This window comes from Eulemur rufifrons, chromosome 7, assembly GCF_041146395.1.
Source record: "Eulemur rufifrons isolate Redbay chromosome 7, OSU_ERuf_1, whole genome shotgun sequence".
NCBI lineage: Eukaryota > Metazoa > Chordata > Mammalia > Primates > Lemuridae > Eulemur > Eulemur rufifrons.
The window spans coordinates 136,255,125-136,280,735 of record NC_090989.1 but is presented as its reverse complement, the minus strand read 5'-3'; the positions used below and the strand labels follow the sequence as shown (position 1 = coordinate 136,280,735).

The 25,611-nt window shown below is 33.1% G+C and overlaps 1 protein-coding gene across 1 annotated transcript in view; it reads right to left on the bottom strand.

Moving 5' to 3' along the window:
- The window catches only part of ZCWPW2 (zinc finger CW-type and PWWP domain containing 2), a 140,969-nt gene that overhangs the window by 114,277 nt on the left and 1,081 nt on the right, over positions 1 to 25,611 (bottom strand). The window contains exon 3 of the mRNA XM_069472020.1: positions 24,921 to 25,365. Coding sequence (XP_069328121.1) covers positions 24,921 to 25,365 — 445 coding nt within the window. The remainder of the gene's footprint in view (positions 1 to 24,920; positions 25,366 to 25,611) is intronic.

Genomic DNA, 25,611 nt, shown 5'->3' with positions numbered 1-25,611 from the left:
GTAACCTAGCATAAAAGAAATTCAAAACTGGTAAATTGCAAAGAACCTCTAAGCAAACATATCCAAGAAAACAAAACAAACAAACAAAACAAGCCAGACAGTGAAGACTGGAATAAATAACTATTCTTTCAATGCAAAGATACAGATGTATGTCCACAAGAAACAACTTCAAACAGGGAACCAAGATCTCCCAAAAAGGACAAATCAAGGAGCTGGTGACCAACCCTCATGGCAATGTATGGGCTCTCAGATCAAGAATTTGAAAAAACACCTTTAAGGAAACTCAGAGAACTCCAATACAACACAGAAAAGCAATTCAGAAATTTGTCACAGAAATTTAACAAAGAGATTAAAACAATTTTTAAAAAGCTAACAAAAATCTTGGAACTGAGAAATACATTTGCTGTACTGAAAAATGCATTAGAGGCTCTTAATAGCAGACTGGATCAAACAGAGCAAAAAATAAGTAAGTTCAAAGACAGACTATTTGAAAACACATCATCAGAGGAGAAAAAAAGAAAAAAGAATGAAAAGAAACAATGAACAACTACAAGATATAGAAAATTACCTCAAAAGAGCAAATCTAAGAATTACTAGTATTCAAGAGGGAATTGAGAAAGAAGAAGGAATACAAATCTTATTCAAAGGTTTCTGTTTAATAACAGAAAACTTTCCAAACCTAGAGAAAGTGGTAAAAACCCAGGTACAGGAAGGTCAGAGATCACCAAACAGATTCAACATAAATAGGGCTCCCTGAAGCCTTATAATAAACTCTCAAAGGACAAGGATAGAGAAAGAATCATAAAAGCAGCAAGAGAAAAGAAGTTAATAACGTATAAAGGAGCTCAAATTTGTCTGGCAACAGACTTCTTAACAGAAACTATACAGGCCAGGAGGAAATAGGACAACACATTCAAAGTGTTGTAAGAAGAAAAAATAAAAAGACAAAAAAAAAATACTTGCCAAGCAAGAATACTGTATCCAGCAAATCTATCCTTCAAACATGAAAGAAAGATAAAATTTTTCCCAGACAGACAAATGCTGAGGGAATCCATCACCACTATACCCATCTTACAAGAAATGCTAAAGAGATTTCTTAAATCTGAAAGAAAAAGACAATAACACGTAAAAAGAAAACATTGAAAGGTATAAAACCTACCTCGAAAAGTAAGTACACAGATAAATTCAGAATACGTTAATACCATAATTATAATCCTCTTATATATCCAGTATGACAAATAAAAGACAAATCTATCAAAAATAACTTCAGCAACCTGTTAAGAAATAGGAAATAAAAAAGATATAAATTCAGATAATAAAAGTCAAAATGTGGTGGGAATAGAAAGTTAAGTATAGAGTTTTTAGTATTTTCTTTGTGACTATTCTTTTCTTTGTGATCAAAGATAAATTGTCATCTGCTTAAAATAACTTGTTATTTCTATAAGATTTTTTTGTAAGCCTCATGTTAACTGCAAAGCAAAAGCCCATAATACATAGGTTTTAGTGTACAATAGATACACGAAAAATAAAAGGCAGTGAATTAAAATACACTACCAGAGAAAATCATGTAACCACTAAGGAAAGCAGTAAGAGAGGATGAAAGAACGAGTAGAGTTAAAAAAAACAACCAAAAACAAAGAACAATAATAACACTGAAGGTACATGGATTAATTCTCCAATTAAAAGATGCAGAGGCTAAATGGATATGGTGCCTTCAAGAAACATACTTCACTGATAGAGACACACAGACTGAAAGTGAAGGGATGGAAAAAGATAATCCATACTAATTGAAACCAAAAAAGAGCAGAAGTAGCTGTACTTAATCAGATAAAATAGATTACAAGTCAATGACTGCCAAAAGAGACAAAGAAGGTCACTATTTAACAATAAAGGGTTCAATTCAGCAAGAGTATATAACAATTATAAATATATATGCCCCCAATGTCAGAGTACCCAGTCATAGACAGCAAATATTAATAGATCTAAAGGGAGAAATAGATTGCAATACAATAATAGTAGGGGATTTCAACATCCCATTCTCAGTAATAGACAGATCATCCAGACAGAAAATCAACAAAGAAATACCAGAGTTAAACTACATATGAGACCAAACAGAACTGAGAATTACCGAACATTTCATTCAACTACTGCACAATACACATGCTTCTTACCAGCACATGGACCATTCTCCAGAATAGACCATATGTTAGGACACAAAACAAGTCTCAAAAAATTCAAAAAAGTCAAAATCATAACAAGCATCTTTTCTGACTACAACGTAATAAAAATTGGAAATAAATAACAAGAGGAACCTTGGAAACTACACAAACACATGTAAATTAAACAACAGGCTACTGAACAATCAATGGGCCAATGAAGAAATTAAGAAAGAAATTAAAAAATTCCTTGGAACAAATGAAAATGGAAGGACAACATACCAAAAATCTATGGGGACAGAAAAAGCAGTACTAAGAGGCAAGTTTATAGCAATAAATGCCTACATCAAAAAAGTAAAAAGACATCAAATAAACAACCTAATAATGTACCATAAAAAACTAGAAAAGTAAAAATAAACCAAACCCAAAATTAATAGAAGGAAAGAAATAATAATGATCACAGCAGAAATAAATGAAATTGAGACTAAAAAACAATACAAAAGATCAACAAAATGAAAAGTTGATTTTCTGAAAAGATAAACAAAATTGGCAACCCTTTAGCTAAGACCCAAATAAATGAAATCAGAAATGAAAAAGGATATGTATCAACATATGTCAAAGAAATACAAAGGATAATTTGAGACTATTATGAAGTACATACCAATAAATTAGAAAACCTACAGGAAAAGAATAACTATCTCCATATATAAAATCTACCAAGATTGAATCATGAAGAAACAAGAAAACCTGTACAGATCAATAACAAGTAATGAGGTCAAAGCAATAATAAAAAGTCTTTAAAAAAAAAAAGCCCAGGACCTAATGGTTTCACGGCTGAACTGCCGTGAAATGTTTAGTTCTTTAAACTAAACATTTAAAGAAAATGAATACCAATTTAACTTAAAATATTTAACAAATGAAGACAAGAGAATAACTTCCAAACTCATTCTATGAGGTTAGCATTACCCTGATAGCAAAACCAGCCAAGGATACAACATAAAAAGAAAACTACAGGCCAATATCACTGATGAACATAGATGCAAAAGTTCTCAACAAAATACCAGCAAACCAAATTCAACCACACATTAAAAAGATCATTCACCATGATCAACTGGGATTCATCATTCCAGGGATGGAAGGACGGTTCAATATACTTAAATCAATAAATGCAATATGTCATGTTAACAGAACCAAAACCCAAAACCATATGATTATTTCAATAGATGCAAAAAAGCATTTGGTAAAATTCAACATCTCTTCATGATAAAAACTCTCAACAAATTGTGTATAGAAGGAATATTCCTCAAAACAATAAAGATCATATATGACAAATGCACAGCTAACATCATAATGAACAGGGAAAAATTGAAAGCCTTTCCTCCAAGATCTAGAACAAGACAAGGATGCCCACTTTTACCACTTTTATTCAATGTAATACTGGAAGTCCTAGCCAGAACAATTAGGAAAGAGAAAGAAATAAACACCATCACAATTGGAAAAGAAATCAAATTATCCTTGTTCACAGATGACATAATCTTATACCTAGAAAAATCTAAGACTCTATGAAAAAACCGTTGGAACTCACAAACAAATTCAGTAAAGTTTCAAGATACAAAATCAACAGACAAAAATCAGTAGATTTCTACATGCCAACAACAAATGGTCTGAAAAAGAAATCAACATATCAATCCCATTTACAATAGCTGCAACAAATATATAATATCTAGGAATAAATTTAACCAAAGATATGTAAGATCTCTACAAAGAAAACCATAAAACACTATTGAATGAGAAAGGACACACAAGAAAATGGAAAGATGATTCACACTCATAGAGTGGAAGATTAATATTGTTAAAATGTCAATATTGCCCAAAGCAATTTATAGATTCAATGCAATCCCTATCAAAATACCAATGATATTCTTCACATAAATAGAAAAGTAATCCTAAAATGTGTATGGAATCACAAAAGACTCCACATTGCCAAAGCAATCCTGAGCAAAATAAACAAGGCTAGAGACATCATACTACCTGACTTCAAAATATACTACACAAAGCTATAATACCCAAAACTGCATGGTATTAGCATAAAAACATGGGCCAAGGGAACAGAATAGAGAACCCAGGAAAAAAATCCACCCATTTACAGCCAACTCATTTTCAACAAAAGTGCCAAAAACATACATTGGGGAAAGAACAGTCTCCTTAAGAAATGATGCTGAGTATATTCTGTAAATGGATATCCATATGTAGAAGAATAAAACTAGCCCCCTATCTCCACCATGTACAAAAATCAAATAAAATGAATTAAAGATTTCAATCTGAGACCTGAAATCCTGAAACTACTAAAAGAAAACATTGGGGAAATACTCCAGGACATTGGTTTGGGCAAAGATTTTTTGGGTAAGACCTCAAAAGCACAGGCAACAAAAGCAAACATAAATAAATGGGATTACATCGAATTTAAAGGCAGAGCAAAGGAAATAGAGCAAAGGGGAAGAGACAATCCACAGAATGGGAGAAAATATTTGCAAAGTACCCATTTGACAAGGGATTAATAATCAGGATATAAAACAACTCAATTTGATAGCAAAAAATAATCCAATTAAAATGGGTGAAAGATCTGAATAGACATTTCGCAAAAGAAGACATACAAATGGCCAAACAGGTATATGAAAAAATACTCAACATCACTAATTATCAGGTATATGCAAATCAAAACCTCAATGAGATATCATCTCACCCCAGGTAAAATGACTTTTACCAAAAGGACAAAACATAACAAATGCTAAAGGAGATGTGGATAAAGGAGAACCCTTTTACACGCTGGTAGGAATATAAATTAGTACAGCTCCTGTGGGAAACAGTATAGAGGCTCCTCAGAGAACTAAAAATAGAACTACCAAACGATTCAGTAATCCCACTTCTGGGTATTTATTCAAAAGAAAGGAAATCAGTATATTGAAGGACTATCTGCACTTTTGTGTTTATTGCAGCACTATTCACAAAAGTCAAAATATGGAATCAACCTAAGTGCCCATCAACAGATGAATGCATAAAGAAAATGTGGTATATATACATAATGGAATATTATTTCACCATAAAAAAGAGTGAAACCCTGTCATTTACACTAACATGAATAGACTGGATGTCATTATATTAAGTGAAATAAGCCACGTACAGAAAGACAAATATTGCACGTTCTCATGCAAATGTGAGAGATACAAAAGTGGATTTCATGAACAGAGAGAGTAGACTGGTGGTTACCAAAGGCTGGAAAGGGGAGGATATGGGAAAGGAGGAGATGAAAAGATCTTGGTTATTGGGCATAAAAATATAGTTAGACAAAATGAATAAAATCTAGTGTTCAATAGTTCAGTAGGGTGACTATGATTAAAAATAATCTATAGTATATTTCCAAATAGCAAACAGAGTTTGAATGTTCCAAGCATAAAGAAATGATAAATATTTGAGGTAATAGCTACCCCAATTACCCTAATTTGATCATTATACCTTATATGAATGTATCAAAATATCAGATGTACCCCCAAAAGTACACAATATATATCAATTAAAATTAAATTTAAAAAAGTAAATGCAAACAAAGTTAAAAAAAATGATATGGCATAGGCTTGAGGAAAAGTAACCCTCAAGGAATATGATAGATATGTTTATTTAGTATTATTTATTTAATATATAAGCTAGAAATCAATAGCAACTCAATGTTGGGGAAAGGAATTGCCACTTAGGAATTGCTGGGATAACTGAATATTAGTATGAAAAATTTATTTGGGTCCATACCTTGTCTCATATACCTGTATATTTTATATGATTGAATATTTTTTTTAACAAAAATAAAGAAATCAGAAAATTTAAAATATATGTATATATACTCTGAGAGAAATTGAGTATGAATGTCCTGGTAAATGAAATGGAAACCATGAAGCTTTGGCACAGAATGTACCCAAGAGTAGACCACAGTGGAGGTAAGAGTCGATGTTCCCTGAAAGAGCATGGCAAGGCTCTGGGTTTGGGTCCTTAGCTCTGGAGGCCCAAAATGGAAGGCAGGAGATGAACATTATGAAAATTTTTGAAGTTTTTTATAAAACTAATATTGCCAGTCATCTTTCCCGCCATGTCTTCATTATCTCATCATGCCAAAATACAGGCAGTGTAAGGTTTCTTACAAGGCCAAAAAATGAGAGAATTCTCTCTAAAGAAATTGAAAAAAAAAAAAAAAAACTAAACTAAACAGTTTGGGGAAAACCACGGCTTTATATCATTACTTTGATATAACAAAGCAAAAGACTCCTCAGGCTTTTAGGCCATTCATCTTAAGATAAGTAAAGTAAATGAACAGAGCCACCAAAGAGTATAAAACTTCCCCTTTGAGGGGAAGGCCCATGGGGGAAACAGACAGACATAGATAATCAGCAAAGGCAATTTCATCAGCTACCTAGAATAAGTCATTCATTTTGTAATAAAAGAAATATTGATCACTTTGTGTCTAGGCACAATGGTATCTAGCCATGAATGAGACAGACAAGGTCCCTGTTTTCAAGGAGTTTACAGTGTAAGTTATAGAAGAGTATAAATTAAAAAAAAAATTCTACTATGGCAATTGAGTAAAAGTCTAGAAGGCAAATGGTCCAAATTGAACATAGGGCTCTGAAAAGAATTTAAGAAGCTACAACATATTCCATTCAATCAACAAAAATTAAGAAAAACTGGAGGATCTTACAGTACAATAAAGAAAAAATAGCTTCTTTCATTCAGAAAGAAAAAATATAGAAGACAAAACTTTGGGCAAAACAAAAACTAAGTATATCAACCTTACTATCCAAAAATGAACTAACTAGAAATATGGCATGATTTTGAATAATTATTGGTATATACAACCCTGATACTAAACATATTTTTTGAGTCACAGAATGTTCAAAGATTGTATTTGTAATAAAAAAAAAAGTTATCTAAACAGTCTACTTGGCTCTACAAGGAACAATGTATATATAAATGAGTATAATAAGTAATAAAAATTACATATGGTTCCAGAAAAAAATTAAATGTAAAAGTAGAGCTGTAACTGACAAAAATCTGGAGGTAAAAGGTATGAACATTAATAACTTTATCTTTCATAGCATGGAATCAATAGATAACACCTTAAGTTGATAATTCAAGAAATAAAGGTATAAGTTATTTTGTTAAGTAACTATAGGAGGAACTAAAAATAAATTTTAAAAAATTGTTGCTTCTGAGGCCTAAAGTATGCCATAGGGTAAGAACTGTCAACTTTTCACTAGTAGCCCTTTTTAGAAAGAGTATTTGAATCATATCATATGCATATCGAGTAATACAGTAAAAAAAAACCATATATTTAAAATACATTTGAAAAAAGAAAAGTTATAGAAGAGAAAGTTCACAGAAAAAGATTAGAAGAATGTACTTAAACTATAATATCAACGAATAGATTGTGGTCTTACGCTGTTCTGTTTTCTAACAGATATTTCTTTACCTTCATAGTAGAGGGGGAAAAAAAGATACTTTTTAAAGAAAACATTTATCATTCCTTGATGAAGTAATATCTGATCTTAAGATACTTGGGCTGTGAAAGTTCCATGATTTGCTTATTTTCCTTTTCTAACAAAATTAATATTTTTTCTTAAACTTCTAAAAACTCTTATGCCTTTATACAAAAATTGTTTCAATCCTGTATACAACAGGAACCTACTATAGACTATAATTCTTTAATATTATGGCTAAGTGAATACTTCACACAAATAATTTCTATAGCCAACAGTTTTCACAATCATTGTCTTTTATCAATACAAGTCTTTCAGTGACTATATTAATTTAATATAGATTAAGGTGATATGGATTTAAGGAATTACTCAACATATAGAACCAATGTATCAGGGACAAGATTAAGCTCAATATCATTACAAGAAAGAAAAAAAAAATGAAGAAACTGACAAAGACTATCCCTTTGACCAAACTTTTAGTCAGGTTCCTTTGAGCCCTCTTTTTGACTAGGACTGGAGCTTTAGTCCCCCTAGTACCCCCATCTGCCATGTCCCATCTTTGGCCTGCCCAGCCCAGTCAGTGTAGTGAGAACTTTCCCACCCTTGATATTGATCACTCTTGATATCTGACCAAGTTTTCATCCTCCATCTTTGAAGTATAAGTCCTTGGCCTGCCTTTAGCAAGAATCTTGTTAGGTCAGTTTAGCAAAAATTTCCCTACCTTTGATGTCTCCTCTTAGTAATTTTCCATTCACTGACCCCTTCACCTTGCTCCTTAGCTATAAATCCCCACTTGCTCTGATCATATTCTGTTATCTCTCCCCTATTGCAATACTTCTATTGCAATAGTCTTGAATAAAGACTTTCTTACCATTTTAACAAGTGTCAGAATAATTTTTTCTTTAACAAAACCAGTAGAATGATATAATAAAATCAAGCAATAAACATCAACACATACTTGAGATAGAATATTTTATATGGTTTATTATCAAATGCAATTATTTATCAATACTCTGATAAATTCAAAGTCTAATATTCCAAACCTAAGAATGTTTGATGTTTAAGGAAATTTATAACCAATTCTGTAACTAATTATAATTTTAAAAAATTTATCAAAATTAGCACACATAGAGAAAAGTGCATAAATTATAACTGCACAGTTCAATGAATTATCACAAAGTGAACATATTCATGTAACCAACACCATTTAAGCATTGTAACATAAACAACCCCTTAGAAATCTTTTGTGTCCCCTACATATTATTGCCTCCTATCTTCTCCCCAAAGTAACCATTATCATGACTCCTAAGTTTCATTTTGCCTGCTTTGACCTGTATCATAAAGTATGTACTCTTTTGTGCCCACATGAAATTTAGCCATACTATTGCTTTTAGCTGTAGTTTACTCATATTCATTCTTATAGAATATTCTATTATATAAATATACCAAAATTTATTTATCTCCTCTAATGTTGTTACCTATTTAGATTTTCAGTTTAGGGATGTAGGCCACAATAAATATTTTTACATTTGCCTGTCTTTTGGTGCAATGTGCACACATAACAGTTGGGTGTTTATAGAAATGGGATTGCTGGGTCATGCATAGTAGATAATGCCAAATGACTTTCCAAAGTGGTTATACCAACTTACACGCCCACAAAGAGTATATGAAAGCTTCTGTCACTCCACATCTTTGCCATCACTTAATGCTATCAGTCTTTTTCATTTTAGGCGTTCTGATATGTAATCATCTCTCATTGTGGTTCTACTTACAATCAGATGACTAATGATTATAAATTAATTGAATATAAATTAGAACAGTATGGATTATAGGAATACTATGTTGCTTTAAAATATAGGCTATTAATAGAAAATTTAAGATATAGGAAGGCTGACAGATCAGGAGACAACTGCCATGGAAAAGACAGCTCATTACTTACAAGAGGAGAGGGCATACAAATGCCACAAGAGGGCCACATGAAGACGCACTAGGATCAGTCAGGAGGCAGAGGGAAACTGTGAGCAAGAGCCTTCACTGTGGTTTCTATCAGAAGGAATGAGAAAGGCAGGCCAAGCAGGCTTAAGACTGATTAGTTTGAATGATTTCAGGCAGCTCTGGGACATAAAGGCGGTCCTTAGTTTTCGGTACCTGTCCCTGGAGTGATTAGCCCAGAAGCATAATGGCAGGGAAGGTGAGACCTTGATAAAGGAGGTGGTTGGAGTATGAACTCTGCATTGGTTGATTTGCATTTGAAAAGTACACTCCTAAGCCAGCTGTTTACTATTTCTAGAAATTGTCAAACACTGGGAGGGCCAGTGCTTCTAGGATCAGCAAAACATCAGAATGTCAAAGCATCAGAATACAGAAAATGGTTGATATTTTCACTTGCAGTGTAGAAACTATCTTCCAAGGATGAGATTAAGCTCAGTACTTAATATAAAAAAAAAAAAGAGCATCTTTTCTTTTCCTTTCCTTTTTTTAATTGGCCACTAGGAAACCCTCTTTGGTAAAGTACCTGTTCAAGTCTCTTACCCATTTTTCTATTGGGTTGCCTGTCTATGTCTTAATATATAAAATGCATATATTCTGGATACTAATTATTTTGTTGTTTTTATATGTTGAAATAACTTCTATACTGTAGCTTCTATTTCACTATTTTTTTCACTACTAGATGCCTTTTTTTTTGGTAACATAACATGAAATCAATCTCTTAAAATTTAAGTGTACAGCATTGCTAACTATATTCACATTGCTGTACTGTAGATCTCTGGAACTTTTTCATTTTGCATGACAAACTATACCCATTGAATAGCAACTTCCCCTTTCCCCTCTCTTTAGGCCCTAGCAACTACCATTCTACTTTCTGCTTCCATGAGTTTGACTACATTAGATGCCTCATACAAGTGAAATTATGCATTGTCTTTCTGTGTCTGGCTTATTTCACTTAGCCTAATGTTTTACTGGGTCATCCATGTTGTAGCATATGACAGAGTTTCATTCTCTTTTAAGGCTGATATTCCATTGTAAGCATATACCACATTTTCTTTACCTATTCATCTGTTGATGGACATTTAGGTTGTTTCCACCTCTTGGCTCCCGTGAATGTGGCTGCAATGAATGTGAAGTGTAAATACCCCTTCTAGATCTTGTCTTCCGTTCTTCTAGATAAATATCCTGAAGTAGAATTGCTGAATCACATAGGAGTTCTATTTTTAATTTTTTGAGGAACCTCCATACTGTTTTCCATAGCACCTGTACCATTTTACATTACCACTAACAGTGCACAAGAATGCCAATTACAACACATCCTCACTAACACTTATTTTCGGCTTTTTTGATAATGGTCATCCTAATAGGTGTGAACAGATAGCTCATTATGGTTTTGATTTGCATTTCCCTGATGATTAGTTATGTTGAGCATATTTTCATATAACTCAAAATAACTAATCATTGTTGGCTAATTGTGCGTCTTCTTTACAAAAATGTCTACTCAAGTCCTTTGCCATTTTCTAATTAGGGTATTTGGTTTTTCTGTTATTGAGTTGTAGGAATTCCTTATATATTTTGGATGTTAACCCCTTATCAGATGCATGGTTTGCAAATATCTTTTTCCCATTCTATAGGTTACCTTTTCACTCGTTGATTGTCTCCTTTGCTGTGCAGATACGTTTTAGTATCTGCGCAGTAGACGTAGTCTCACTTATTTTTACTTTTGTTGCTTATGCTTTGGTGTCATATCCAAGAAATCATTGCCAAGACCAATGTCATGAAGCTTTTCCCCCATGTTTTCCTCTAAGAGTTTTGTAGTTTCAGGTTTTATATTTAGATCTTAATATTTTGAGTTAATTTTTGTGTATGGTACAATTTCATTCTTTTGCATGTAAATGTCCAGTTTTCCCAACACCATTTGTTGAAGAAACTATCCATTTTACATCGTGTAGCTTTTGCACCCTTGTTGAAGATCATTCAACCATATATGTGTAGGTTTACTTATGGGGTCTCTATTCTGTTCCATTGGTTTGTATGTCTGCCTTTTTGCCAATATAGGTTGAATATCCCCTATCTGAAATGCTTGGAAGCCGAAGTGTTTCAGATTTTTTTGGATTTTAGAACATTTGCATATATACAATGAGACATCTTGAGGATGGGAACCAAGTCTAAACACAAAATTCATTTATGTTTCATATGCACCTAATAACATAGCCTAGAGATAATTTTATACAATATTTTTAATAATTTTGTGTGTGAAACAAAGTTTGTGTTAAGTACTTACATGTGGAATTTTCCACTTATGATGTTATGTCACTGCACAAAAAGTTTCAGATTTTGAAGCATTTCAGATTTTCAGATTAGGGATGCTGAACCTCTACCATATGGTTTTGATAACTGTAGCTTTGCAATATAGTTAGAAATCAGAAAGTGTGATGCATCTGGCTTTGTTCTTTCTCTAGATTGTTTTAGCTATTCAGGGTCCTTTGTAGTTCCACATGAATTTTAGGATTTTCTATTTCTCCAAAAAATGCCATTGGGATTTTGATAGGGATTGCATTGAATCTGTAGATCACTTTGGGTGGTAAGGATATTTTTGGGTAATATGAACATCTATAAACAAAGGATGTCTACTTATTTGTGCTTTCTTTAACTTTTTTCAGCAATGTTTTATAGTTTTCATGTTAGGGTCTTTTGTCTCCTTTGTTAAGTTTATTTCTAAGTATTCTATTCTTTTTGAAGCTATTAATATTACAAATTGAATTGTTCTGATTTCCTATTTGGATTATCCATTGTTGGTGTATAGAAATGCAACTGATTTTTATATCCTGCAACTTTGCTCATTTTGTTTGTTAGTTCTAACACTTCTTGGTGGGTTTCTTTTGCATGGAATTTTTAGGGTATTCTACATATAAGGTCATGTCCTCTGTGAAGAGATAATTTTACTTCTTCCTTTATGATGGTGATGCCTTTTATTTCTTTTTCTTGCCTAAGTGTTCTAGCTAGGATTCCTAGCACTATATTGAATAGAAATGGTGAGCGTGGGCATTCTTCTTATTTCAACCATTAGAGGAAACATTTTTATTTACCACTGGCTATGAAGTTAGCTTTGGGTTTTCCATATATGGCCTTTATTATGTTGTGGTATTTTCCTTCTATTCCCAGTTTGTTGAGTGTTTTCATCATAAAAGGATGTTGAATTTTGTTAAATTTTTTTTCCTGCATCTAATGATGTGATTATATTATTTTTGTCCTTCATTCTGTTAATATGGTGCATCATATTGAATTGTGTGTGTTGAACCACTCTTTCATTCACCCCAGGATTAAAGCCCACTTGGTCATGGTATAATGATGCTTTTAATGTGCTACTGAATTCTGTTTGCTAGTTTAAAAAACACTCCATTTTGTTGAGGATTTTTACATTTATATTTATCAGAAATATTGGCTTGTAGTTTTCCTTTTCTGTAGGGTGTCTTTATCTGGCTTTGGTATCAGGGTAATGCTGCCTGTTACAATGAACTTGGAAGTTGCTTCCTTTTAAATTTTTTGCGAAAAGTTTGAGAATTGGAATTAATTATTCTTTAAATGTTTGGTAGAATTCTCCAGTGATTACTGATTCATTCTCCTTATAGTTATTGGTCTGTCCAGATTTTCTACTTCCTAATGATTCAGGCTTTGTAGATTACATGTTCCTAGGACCTTATCCATTTTTCAGGGTTATTCAATTTGTTGGTGTATTATTGTTCATACTCATCATCATTTTTATTTCTATAGCGTCAGTTGTAAGATATTTCTCTATCATTTCTGATTTTATTTGTTTTCTCTTTTCTTGGTCTGGCTAAAGATCTGTGAATTTTATATCTTTCCATAAAACCAACTTTTAGTTTCTTTTTTTTTTTTTTTTTTTTTTTGAGACAGAGTCTCACTCTGTTGCCCAGGCTAGAGTGAGTGCCATGGCGTTAGCCTAGCTCACAGCAACCTCAAACTCCTGAGCTCAAGCGATCCTCCTGTCTCAGCCTCCCGAGTAGCTGGGACTACAGGCATGCACCACCATGCCCGGCTAATTTTTTTTTCTATATATATTTTTAGCTGTCCATATAATTTCTTTCTATTTTTAGTAGAGATGAGGTCTCGCTCTTGCTCAGGCTGGTCTCGAACTCCTGAGCTCAAACGATCCGCCCACCTCGGCCTCCCAGAGTGCTAGGATTACAGGCGTGAGCCACCGCGCCCGGCCCAACTTTTAGTTTCATTAATTTTTTTTCTGTTGTTTTTGATTCTCTAATTTGTTATTTCTACTCTAATCTTTGTTATATACGTCCTTATGATAACTTTAAGCTTAGTGTGTTCCTGGTTTTTTGGTTCATTGATATGTATAGCTAGGTTGCTTGAGGTCTTCCTTCTTTTTTAACGTAGGAATTTACCACTATAAAATTCTCTCTTAGTATTGCTTTTCTGCATCCCATAAGTTTTGTTGTGTCATGTTTTTGTTTGTTGTAAGATATTTTCAAATTTCCTTTTTTTGTTTTTATTTTTCGACACACTGATTTTTTTTTAATAGTGTGGTACTTAATTTCCACATATTTGTAAATTTTTCAGTTTTCCTTCTGCTATTGATTTCTAGTTTCATTCAATTTTGGTCAGAAAAGATACTTGGTGTAATTGTAATCTTTTAAAATTTGCTAAGATTTGTTTTGTGACCTAAAATGTGATCTATTCTGGAGAATGTTCCATGTGCTCTTGAGAAAAATGTGTATTCTGCTGCTGTTGGGTATAATGTTCTGTATATGTCTGTAAGGTCCTTAATGCATTTAACAAATGAAAGTTCTTAATTTTAATGTGCTTCAATTTATCAACACTTTCCTTTCCAATTAGTGCTTATTGTGCTTGTTTAAAAAACTAATTTTACCTACCCCAAAGTAATAAAGAGATTTTACTACATTATCTTCTAGAATAGAAGCTTTGTTTTACATATCACAATTACATCTATACTCCACCTGGATTTGATCATGTTGTGTGGTAGTGGTCAAGTTTCATTTCCTCCCAGTCTGGCTATACAATCGTCCCAGAACTATTTATTGAAAAGATCATTATTTTCCCATTGCTCTGAAATGTCATCTTTATTCTATATCGTGTCCATACATGTGAGACTCTATTTCTGAATTCTCTATTCTGTTGCAATATTTATTTGCATATTATTGCACCAAGAGCACTCTATTATCATTGGTATAGCTTTATAACATACTTTGATAACCAACAGAGTTTAAGTGTCATCTTATTTTTCTTGGAAACTGCTTTGAAAATTGGTCCTTGGCACTTGCAAAGAAATTTTTGAATTAGCTCTTGAATTTCCACAAGAAAAAAAAAAAACATCTAGTAATTTTATGATTGAGGTGATTCTATAGAACAACTTGGAGAGAACTGATATCTGTACAAAATTGAGTCTTTCAATCCATGTACAGGCTATATATCCAATCTAGGTACATTTGATTCTTTTTTATATAATATTGTCAAATTTATCTTTTAAAATTTCATTTTGGTTGTTGTAGAGATAAAGAAAAAATTGATTTTTAAAATCTAGCAACCCTGCTAAATCCAATAGGTTATAGCTATATATCCTTGACTCATTTGTGATTTCATAAGGAAAATTTTCAATATTTTACTGTTATGTACAATAATTTCTGTAGTTTTGTTTGTTTTTAAGCTACCATCTTTCAAATTAAGGCAGTTCTCTTTCATTTCTAGCTTGAAAGAAGTTTTTTCCCACAAATAGGTGGCAAAATTTTATAAATTAATTGTTCTGTGTATATTCAGATGTTCTTATAGTTTTTCTTTGTATTCCATGATTGTGGTACACTCATGCATTGCTTAACAATGAGGACACATTCTGAGAAATACATCCTTAGGTGATGTTTGTCATTACACAAACCTTGAAAGTGAAGCCTATTACACCCCTAGGCTATATGGTACAGCCCATTGCTCCTAGGCTACAAACCTGTACAGCATGTACTGAATACCATAGGCAACTGTAACACAATGGTATTTGTGTATCTGAACTTAGAAAAGGTACAGTAAAAATATGGTACTATAATCTCGTGGAATCACCATTGTATATGCAGTCTGTCACTGGCCAAAACATCATTATGTGGTGCATGACTGTATATTAAAAATGACTATGAATGCTAAACCAACCTCACATTTCTGGAACAAATCTAACTCAGCTTTGATGTTTTGTCATTTTTATGGATTGTTCAATTCAGATTGAGAATGTTTTATGATATTTTGCATCCATAGTCCCGAAAGATTTTGGCCTGTAATTTCCCTTTCATGAGTGTTTTTGGCAGATTTACTTACTATCAAGATTACATTGGTTTCATAAAATGAGTTGAGACATATTCCCTTAATTTCTATTTTCTGGAAGAATATGAAGAATTTGATTTGTGTAGTTTCTTCCTTAAATGTATACAATTCAACAGTGACTCATCTGTTCCTATAGTTTTCACAATTGATGTGTTTTTAGTTATGAGTTTTTCTTCGATATTGCACTATTCAGATTTTCTATTTCTTCTTGTATGATTTTGGTAAGTTGTGTTTTACAACGAATTTTTCTATCTTACCTATATTTTCAAGTTTATTGCCATAAAGTTGTTTATATGATCCTATTATAATTTTAAAACTGTAGGATATGATATTAGTTATTTAGGTATTCTCTCATTATTTCTCTTGACTGGTCTCACTGGGAATTTACCAGTTCTGTTTACCTTTTAGAAGGATCACCTTTTGCTTATCTTGATCTTCTCTATTTTATGTTTATTTTCTACTTCATTAATTTCTTCTGTCTTTTTGCTGTTCTCTGTTCATTGTATTTAATTTACTATTCTTTTAACTTCTTGAGATAGATTCCTGGATCACTGATATTTGGTCTTCTCTAACATACACATTCAAATCATAATTTTCCCTCTAGGCCCTTGTCTGATTTTTGTATCATATTTTTGGTCATGTTTTTAATTATTCAGTTCAAAATATCCTTTATTAATTATAAATACTTATTTGATTCACAGGTTATTTTAAAAAGGTTTTTCTTAATATCTGATTACATGGAAATTTTTTACTTATTTTGTTTAGCTTAATTCTTATACGGTCTATAAGATTTTAACATTTTGCCATGTTTGATACTTGTTTTATGATCCAGTATATGATCATTTTTGTAGAGGTTCAAAGAATACTTGATTTTGTGTTTTGTAGATATTGGGTTCCATGTATATATCAATTAGATCAATTCTGTTATTTTTTTTATTGTGGTAAAACATACATATAATGAAATTTATCATTTTAGTAATTTTTTTAGTGTACCATTCATTGGCACTTAATATATTCATTTTGTTGTGCAATCATCACCACTATACATCTCCAACTTTTTCATCATTTACAACTGAAACTTTATACCGATTAAATAATTTCCAATTCCCCCCTTTCCCTGGCTCCTGTAACTACTATTTCACTTTCTGTCTCTATGAATTCGATTATTGTAGGTACCACATATTAGTGGAATCACGCAGTATTTGTCCTTTCATGACTGGCTTATTTAATTTAGCATTATGTTTTCATGGTTCATCCATGTCACAGCATGTGTAAGATTTCCTTCCTTTGTAAGGCTCAATAATACTATATTTTATGGATTTGCCATATTTATTTATCCATTTATCTGTTGATATACATTTGGGTTACTTCCACCTTTTAGCTACTGTGAATAATCCTGCTATGAACAGAGGTATACAAATATGTTTGTATCCTTCTTTCAATTCTTTTGGGTCTATATCCAGAAATACAATTGCTAGATCATAGGGTCATTCTATGTTAAATTGTTTGAGGAACTTCCATACTGTTTTCCACAATGACTGCACCATTTTACATCCCACCAGTAATGCACAAAGATTCTGATTTCTCCACATCCTTGCCAACACTTATTATTTTCTGGTTTATGTTTTTGTTTTGATGCTAGTCATGCTGATAGGTGTGAGATGGTATCGCTGTGGTTTTGAATTACATTTGCCTAATGATTAATGATGTCAAGTATGTTTTCATGTGTTTATCAGGCATTTGTATATCTTCTGTGGAGAAATGTCTAATAAAGCCCTTTGCTCATTTTTTGAATTACTTTTTTGTTGTTGTTTAGTTGGAGTTCTTTATATATTTTGAATATTAATCCCTTATCAGATTTATGATTTGCAAATTCTTCTCCCATTGTATGAGCAGTCTTTTCACTGTGGTGATAGTGTCTTTTGATTCACAGAAGTTTTTTGTTTGATGAAGTTCAATTCATCTATTTTTGCTTTTGTTGACTGTCTTTTATTGTCATATCCAAGAAACCATTGCCAAATTCAGTGTCATGAAGCCTTTCCCCATGTTTTCTTCTAGGAGTGTTAATAGTTTTGGGTTCTTCCATTTAAGTTTTTGGAGAAAAACCTTTTTATTTCAAGCAAAAAATTCATTTTGAGTTACTTTTCTATGCAGTCTGAAGTAAGAGTCCAATTTTATTGTTTTGCATATGGATATCCAGTTTTCCCAACACTATCTGTTGAAAAGATTGTCCTTTCCCCCATTGAACAGTCTTCATATCTTTGTCAAAAATCATGTGGCGTGAGTTTATTTCTGGCCTCTCTATTCTATTCTATTAGTCTATATGCCAGCCAGTACCATACTGTTTTGATTACTGTGGCTTTGTAACAATTTTTGAAATCAGGAAGGTGAGTCTTTCAGCTTTGTTCTTCTTTTTCAAGATTGCTTTGGCTATTCATGGTCCCTTGAGATTCTATATTAATTTTAGGATCGGTATTTTCTGTTGTTTTTAATAATAGCTATCTTAGTGGATGTGATGTTAATAGGTTTAATTCCAGTAATCCTTTTTCTTAGTGTATTTTTTTCCTTCTTATTCTATCAGTTACCAAGGGATATATATTAAAATCTCCCACTACTTTAGGTTTGCTTCTTATTTCCACCAGGTTTTACTTAATGTATCATGTGGCTCTTTCATTTGGGGCATACAAACAATTGTTTTATCTTCTGATGGAAGTAATACTTTTTTTCCTCAAAGTTTGCTTTGTTTCATGTTAATATAATTTACAGTAGGCTATTTTTGTTTAGTATCTACATTATCAATATTTTCTGTCCCTTCAGTCTTTTCCATGCATCTTATAATCAGCATATAATTATTTTTTTCTTAACCCAATATGACATCTTTGTTCCAAGTAGTCCATTTACATTTAATGTAATTACCGATGTATTTGGTTTTAAACATACCCTATTTGCAAAACAAGTAAATGTCAATGAATTCTACTTTTCTCTAAAATATCTTATTAAAACATCATGAGAAGTAATAAAAATGATTAATGAGATTATGGATTATAATATTTAATTTAAAAAAATTTTAGCCAAAGGAGACTTGAGACTGTCATAATCTAGAATGTGTAGGAGAAAAATACACTATATTTAATTAACTCTTATCTAAATGGACGTATCATAAACACATCACATAAATATGCCTAATGCTACAGTTTATAGTTGATAATTTCCTTTTTGCTCTATAGTTTTCCTCTTCTGCAGAAAGAGTGAATAAATATGTTACACGGTTTTTAAAAGGATGAAAATTCTTTATAACCTTTCAAACATTTGTTTTGGTGGTCATTTATTTCTACAATGCCAGGATTATGGAAGACTCTGATAATTCACTTAATGTCAATATGCACAAAATTTTTCACAGGCCTTTTCTCTTTTCCTCAACCCAAGCTATTTGTTTTACCATGACATCAAAGATATTCACATGCATATTTTCTCAATTGAGTTAACACTTTCTGGAAAACCCTACTTGTCCTCTGCTTAGTTGCACAGGAAAAAAAAAATTAATTCTCTTAGACTCTTTATACTATGTTTGGTATCTTTATAAGAAAATATTGACCAAAACAGAAATTATAAATGTTCAAACTTAATGAGTAAAATACTTGTCAAAAATAATTACATATTAAGTGTAAACGTTATTGATAATTTCTGATCATATTTCTGTTGCTAATAAATTCTCAAAATACGAAGAGATTTGGATTGTAGATCTGGCCATTTCCATTTCCATCTAAACAGTACTAAGAATAAAAACTGAAAAATAATATCAGTAAAAGGATAATCTGGCTTCTGAAACTCTATTATTTCATTTTGAGCAGTGACCATAGTTATTGTACTCAACATATCAATGGTTTTCTCAATGTATACTTATGCATTTCTAGGCAGTAATAGTTGTCTTTTCTCTGACCTTTAAACTTATCTAGCATAGGTATTTGAACATTTCTCATTTGAGACAGTAAATATATTGAATAGTCAGGAAAACAAAAGGAAACATTTTTCAAATAGAAAATTTGGATTATTCAAAAAAAACGATTGGTGGGTGGGAAGATGAGGTAAGAATTCCTCTTGCAACTTCTGACCATAATATTTAGGTAGCAATCCATTTTATTAAAAATATTTCAGAGAACAATCTGATGATAGTTTTGGATGGTCTTTGGAGAAAAACCTTTTTTCCAAGCACAAAAGGAATATGTGGCTTTGAATTCTACAATGCAACATTTGATGTTGAGATAGTGATGATACCTTACTGATATATATTCCAAAAAAAAATATGACTCAATGTCTTCTGATTATATTTCTTACTCAGACATGTCAGATTTCCTTGCAAACGTGTTTTCATTAAGGACAAACATGTAAGAGCTAGATCCATAATTCTCAAACTGAGGTCAGAGAATTTTTCTGGGGTTCCTCAATTCTCTGAGAATTTTAAAATTATTTTTAAAATATCAATGGTAGTCTAAGAAATTAAATATTATAAAATAATAATCACGGTAACCTGAATGAAAACCTTATAAATGCATATAGATATCTGATTTCAGTGCCTGAGTTGGCAGTGTATAAGAGTGGTAGAAAATAGGTTAAGCTAAAGTAAGAAGGTCCTTTCAAAAAATGTTAAGGAGTCACTTCAGGAGTTTAAGAGAAACATAATGATAATATTTATAGTTTTTAAAGACTAGTTTGAAGTGAATATAAAGAATAAGTTGGAAGCAAAAAAATTTTTCAAAAGAGAGATTGGAAACTAAACTATTGTAATAGTTCAGATACCTAAGGGGTATAACCCATTAGAATCCATAAAACTAGGTGAACAGATCTGATTATGGGATGAGAGGGAGGGAATTACTAAAGCCAAAAAGTAATGGTACAGAATGACTGTCAAGAGAAAATGATTAATAATTTCAGTGACTAAATCAAAAACATATTTTGGGGTGACTTTTAAGAATCAATTGAGTACTTATTCATAGATAATTCATAATCTCTACTCTCAGAAATTAAGTCTAGTTTTGTAATTAGTAGAAAGTGTATTAGTCAGAGTTTTGCCGGGAAGAATCAATGGGATGGAGACATATGTATATAAATAGAATGGCTCATGTGATTAGGGAGGCTAAGGCCTGTAATCTCTAGTCCATAAGCAAGAGATTCAGGAGAGCTGGTGGTATAATTCAGTTTAAGTCTAAAGGTTTACAAACCAGGAGAGCAAATGGCTTAAATTCCAGTGAAAGGGCAGAAGACTGATGTCCCAGCTCAAATGTTCAGAGAGTAAATTCTCCCTCCACTTTTTGGTTCTATTCAGGACTTCAAGGGATAGGAAGATGCCCACCCATAACAGGAAGGACAGTTTGCTTTACTCAGTTCTACTAAACAAATACTAATCTCATCCAAAAATACTCTTAAAGACACCGCAGAAATGATGTTTAAACAAATATCTGGGCACCCTGTTCTGCACACAGTCCAGATGATACATAACATTAACCATTACACTAAGTCAAAAATTTCACTTTTATATTGTGTGAGTGGCACAATGGGTTTGGAAAATTTCATTCTCTTTGCTACATAACCTCGCTGAAAAATGTAACTTAATTTCTTTAAAGGTATTACTGAAATTTAATGTCATCCTTCATTATCATATTTTTGTACCTTTCCTCTGAAAAGCTGGCTTTGTCTTCTTGGTTTTTATAATGTAGATGAAAGCCTCAAAATAGAATTATTTCTTTCTCTCTTCCCATTTTACGTAGAAAAAAGTTGTTTATTTTCTTTATAGGTACATATAGTTTAAATTGATTATTAAATTACTATAACACTATTGATCAATAGCAATATATAACCAATTATAATGATTACAAAATATCAAAAGAAAGCTTCTATTGGAAATGTATGTCATAAATAAATGGATAGGACCTTCTCACCCCCATCCCCAATAAGGTCATGTATCCAGAAATGAATATTACTTATTCCTAGGAAGAAACAAGGTTCAGACTAATTCTATTTTTACATTTTGTATTCACCCATTTCAAATATTTGAAAGTGGAAATATTTCTGGTTACATCAATAATCATTTTTTTAAACTCCTGAATTATATACCAAAAGTCACACGGGGGTATGGCATTAAAAATTATTCTTAATGATTCCCTGATAACTCAAGGTGGTCCTTCTGCAACATTTTCAAAAGCAACTGAAAATCACCAGTTTTGCAAAATTAACTGCCCCATAATTAGAATCATTCACTTTCTAACCACTATTGGGATGTAGGTGATATTAACGGTATTGCTTTATTTGTAGAGTGAGAGTCAATTACTAAAGAGGAAAGCAGAAGGTGTCTAGTTCAGCACTCTCTGCGGGGGGGGGGGGGGGGGGGGCCGCCAGGTATGAAGGAAAGAGGGAAGAAGACTACATATGCCCAGATACCAGATTTTTCATTCTTGGTAATAGTCCTGAATCTGCATTTATCTCTGCCACTATGACAGTTCCCTTACCCTGAAGATCTTACCCTGGATGTGTGATATGCGAGAAGAGAGGAAGAATGTTTCTAAAACAACTGATGAAATGACATTAAAGCTGATATTAATACGAAAAGACAGACACTGCTATTTTAATTTAGTGGTTTTAATACTGTAAGTTCTTTTTTGCTGACAGTGAAGAGCCACATCTATCTAGGGCCTACCAGAACAAAGTACTCAGAATATAGAACACAGAAACAAAAAAAATGACCCCTAGGGTGATATGATTTTAATGAAATTAAATTAATATATAGTTTAAATCACTAACCTGAAATTCACTTTAAAATTTTTCCCTAAAAATTACATTCTTATTGTAAATATTCTTTATAGCTCAGAAATAGACTAAGCATTTGTTTTTAAAAAGTTTTTTCATTGTTTTTACATGCTGCCTAATTAAACAAAAATAAGATTTGAAGTCACTCAAAGATGGATTGCCTAAAAATAAGAAAAACAGGCTGATCCACAGTCATGAGTTGTACCAGGGCCCATATACTTTGTGCAGGTATTGCCTTAAAATTCAACCTACTCTGGTGAAGAGGGAACCTGCAGTCAACATCATATTGTTTAGGAGCCCTGTCTCAGATCCAGAACATCTGAACCTTGGTGAGAGGGTTGGGGGAGGTGGAAAAAGATGGTGAAGGAGCTTTTTGTAATATATCTTTATTTTTTAGTCACAACAACCTGTAAACAGGACACTTAAAAAGGTACCTGGTGTCAAGAGTGTTCAATTCAGTCCAAAGTGGCCATTCTGTAACAAGGATATCTTTTTTAAAGCAGTGAATCGTTTTGAAAATTTCAGGTTGTGTTTGTAGCTACAGAAAATGTAACAATGGTTTAAAAGAAAAGAAAAGATACTGTTCCAAACTTGGCCTGGGAAAGAACTTTTTGAATAATGTAATTCACAAATCCCTCTTGGGAAAAAAAATGCCTAGGCAATCTTATGATAAACTTCAATGGACTGAAGATGCTCTGAAAAACCAACCACTCACCTAACCAGCTGGCTACCAGTTATCAATAAGTTATTAGTTAAGACCCTCAATTTTTTTCTGTTATCTAGTTTAACGATGATTATCTAACCATCCTTTTTTCCTATAAAATGTCCCTAACACCCTATCTTTTAATTGATTTAGCAGAGGTCTTTTCCTTTGCAGCAAGCTTTTAACAAAACACATGATTATAACTAAGCTGTGAGACAAGTTTTCTCTAACAATTTATTTTATTTGCTAAAGTTAATTCAAGCAGATACATCTAAGTGGGCAGAAAGTGACTATTTCTAGCTAAATGCAATGAATATCTGGATTATATTCCATCATAACCTAGCAGGGGTGCAACACTCAAAAAAGAAAAATTAAAATAATAAAACATACATTCCGGTCAAAAAAAAAACTTTGTTAATAAACCCATTTTTAAATAGTTATAATAGGGAGGTGTGTATTTTAAAACATAAATAGACTCTCTTACCAGATAAAGTTCAAAATATTAAGCTATGCCATTATCTATTTATCGGTCCTGAGAGAAAAAATAAATATGGATTTCCCTGCCTTTTCAACAATTCTCAAATTATTCTAAATTGTGAATGAAGGTTCAAAAAACAGAAAACATTTCTACATCTCCAAATTAAAAACTAGTTGATCACTTTATTTCTGATGCCTTGGGATGCCTCAATTGATTTTGTTAACAACCTTGGAAACTCTACTGGCCAAAACATACCAGCTTGATGGTTTGCTTTTAAATTGAAAATTCGTAAAGCGCATCATAGAAACAATCAAGAAGTTAAGGACGGAGTTTTCCTCAAAGTATTAAAAATACTGCTCTCTTCCATCCTCCAGCCTGATAAACTGAAGCGAATGAATCTCCTTTTTAAACTATTACACAGATACAGATTTTTAAATATTTTTTTTAAACATGTAACTTTAAGTTGTGGTCTTTGTAACAGCTGTGAATTTTCACTTAAATCTAATAAAACAATAAAGAGAGAGAGAGAGAGAGAGAGGCTTAACAATATAAATGTATTTTCAAGTAAACTCTTGAGCTGAATCCATCTATTGCACTGACAGTTGAGCTGATACTTGAGCCACAAGTTAATAAAATATTTCCTTAACCAGGTGATGAGGAACTCAGTGTTGCTAATTGGCAGTTAGGGAGAATAAATTTCCTATGATTATTGTTCTCTCGTTTATTCATCTGTTGAACCAGTAGTGGCTTAGAGCTACAGGTTCATCTGGCTGCAACTCCCGAAGATTGTAACAAATTCAACTATTCGTGACTCCACAGCCCAGGACTACCATTTCAAAGTGCAGTCCCCAACCCCGGGGCCAGGGAACGGTACCCATCTTGCCCTGTTAGGGACCGGGCCACAGAGCTCTGCCCACCCCACCCGCGTCCACGAAACTTGTTGGGGGTGGGGGGACACAGTAAGAAGTGAGCAGCAGGCAAGCCAGCAAAGCTTCATCAGTATTTACAGCCGCTCCTGGTGCTCCCATCACCGCCTGAGCTCCGCCTTCCCCCCCTCCCACTCCCGTCCCTGGAAAAATTGCCCATGAAACCGGTCCCTGGTGCCAAAAGGTTGGGGACTGCAGAGACACAACCAAAGGTGGTGGCAACTCTAGGGAAGCCGAGTACAAGCCCAAAGCTTTGCCAACGTCTGTCTCCCATTCTGTAAACTGAGCAGTGTGCTGGAACTCGCGTTTCAGTTTGTGAGTAACTATGGAACCCTGAGCTACTGGCCCGAGTTTGTGCTTCAAATGATCGCCCGAGAGTTCGCAACGCGCCCGAATAGAGGCACGGGGGGTTAAACGGCTTCCCCCAGCCACGCATCTAACAGGCCTCCCAGTTCCCAGCCACTAAGTGACAACGCTGTAAACCTGTAGGGGCGCTAAGCCAAGCAAGTAGTACCACACGCTCAGGAACCCTCAAGTAGACATTGGGCGAAAAGGACGCGCGCTAGAGGGCGCCTCTGAAGGCGGCCCTCTGACCATCCGCCGCGGCGGGGGTAAAGCTCTTACCCAACTGCACTCCGCCTCAGCCTCCTCCTCCGCCTCCTCGCGTCGCCGCGGCCCCGCC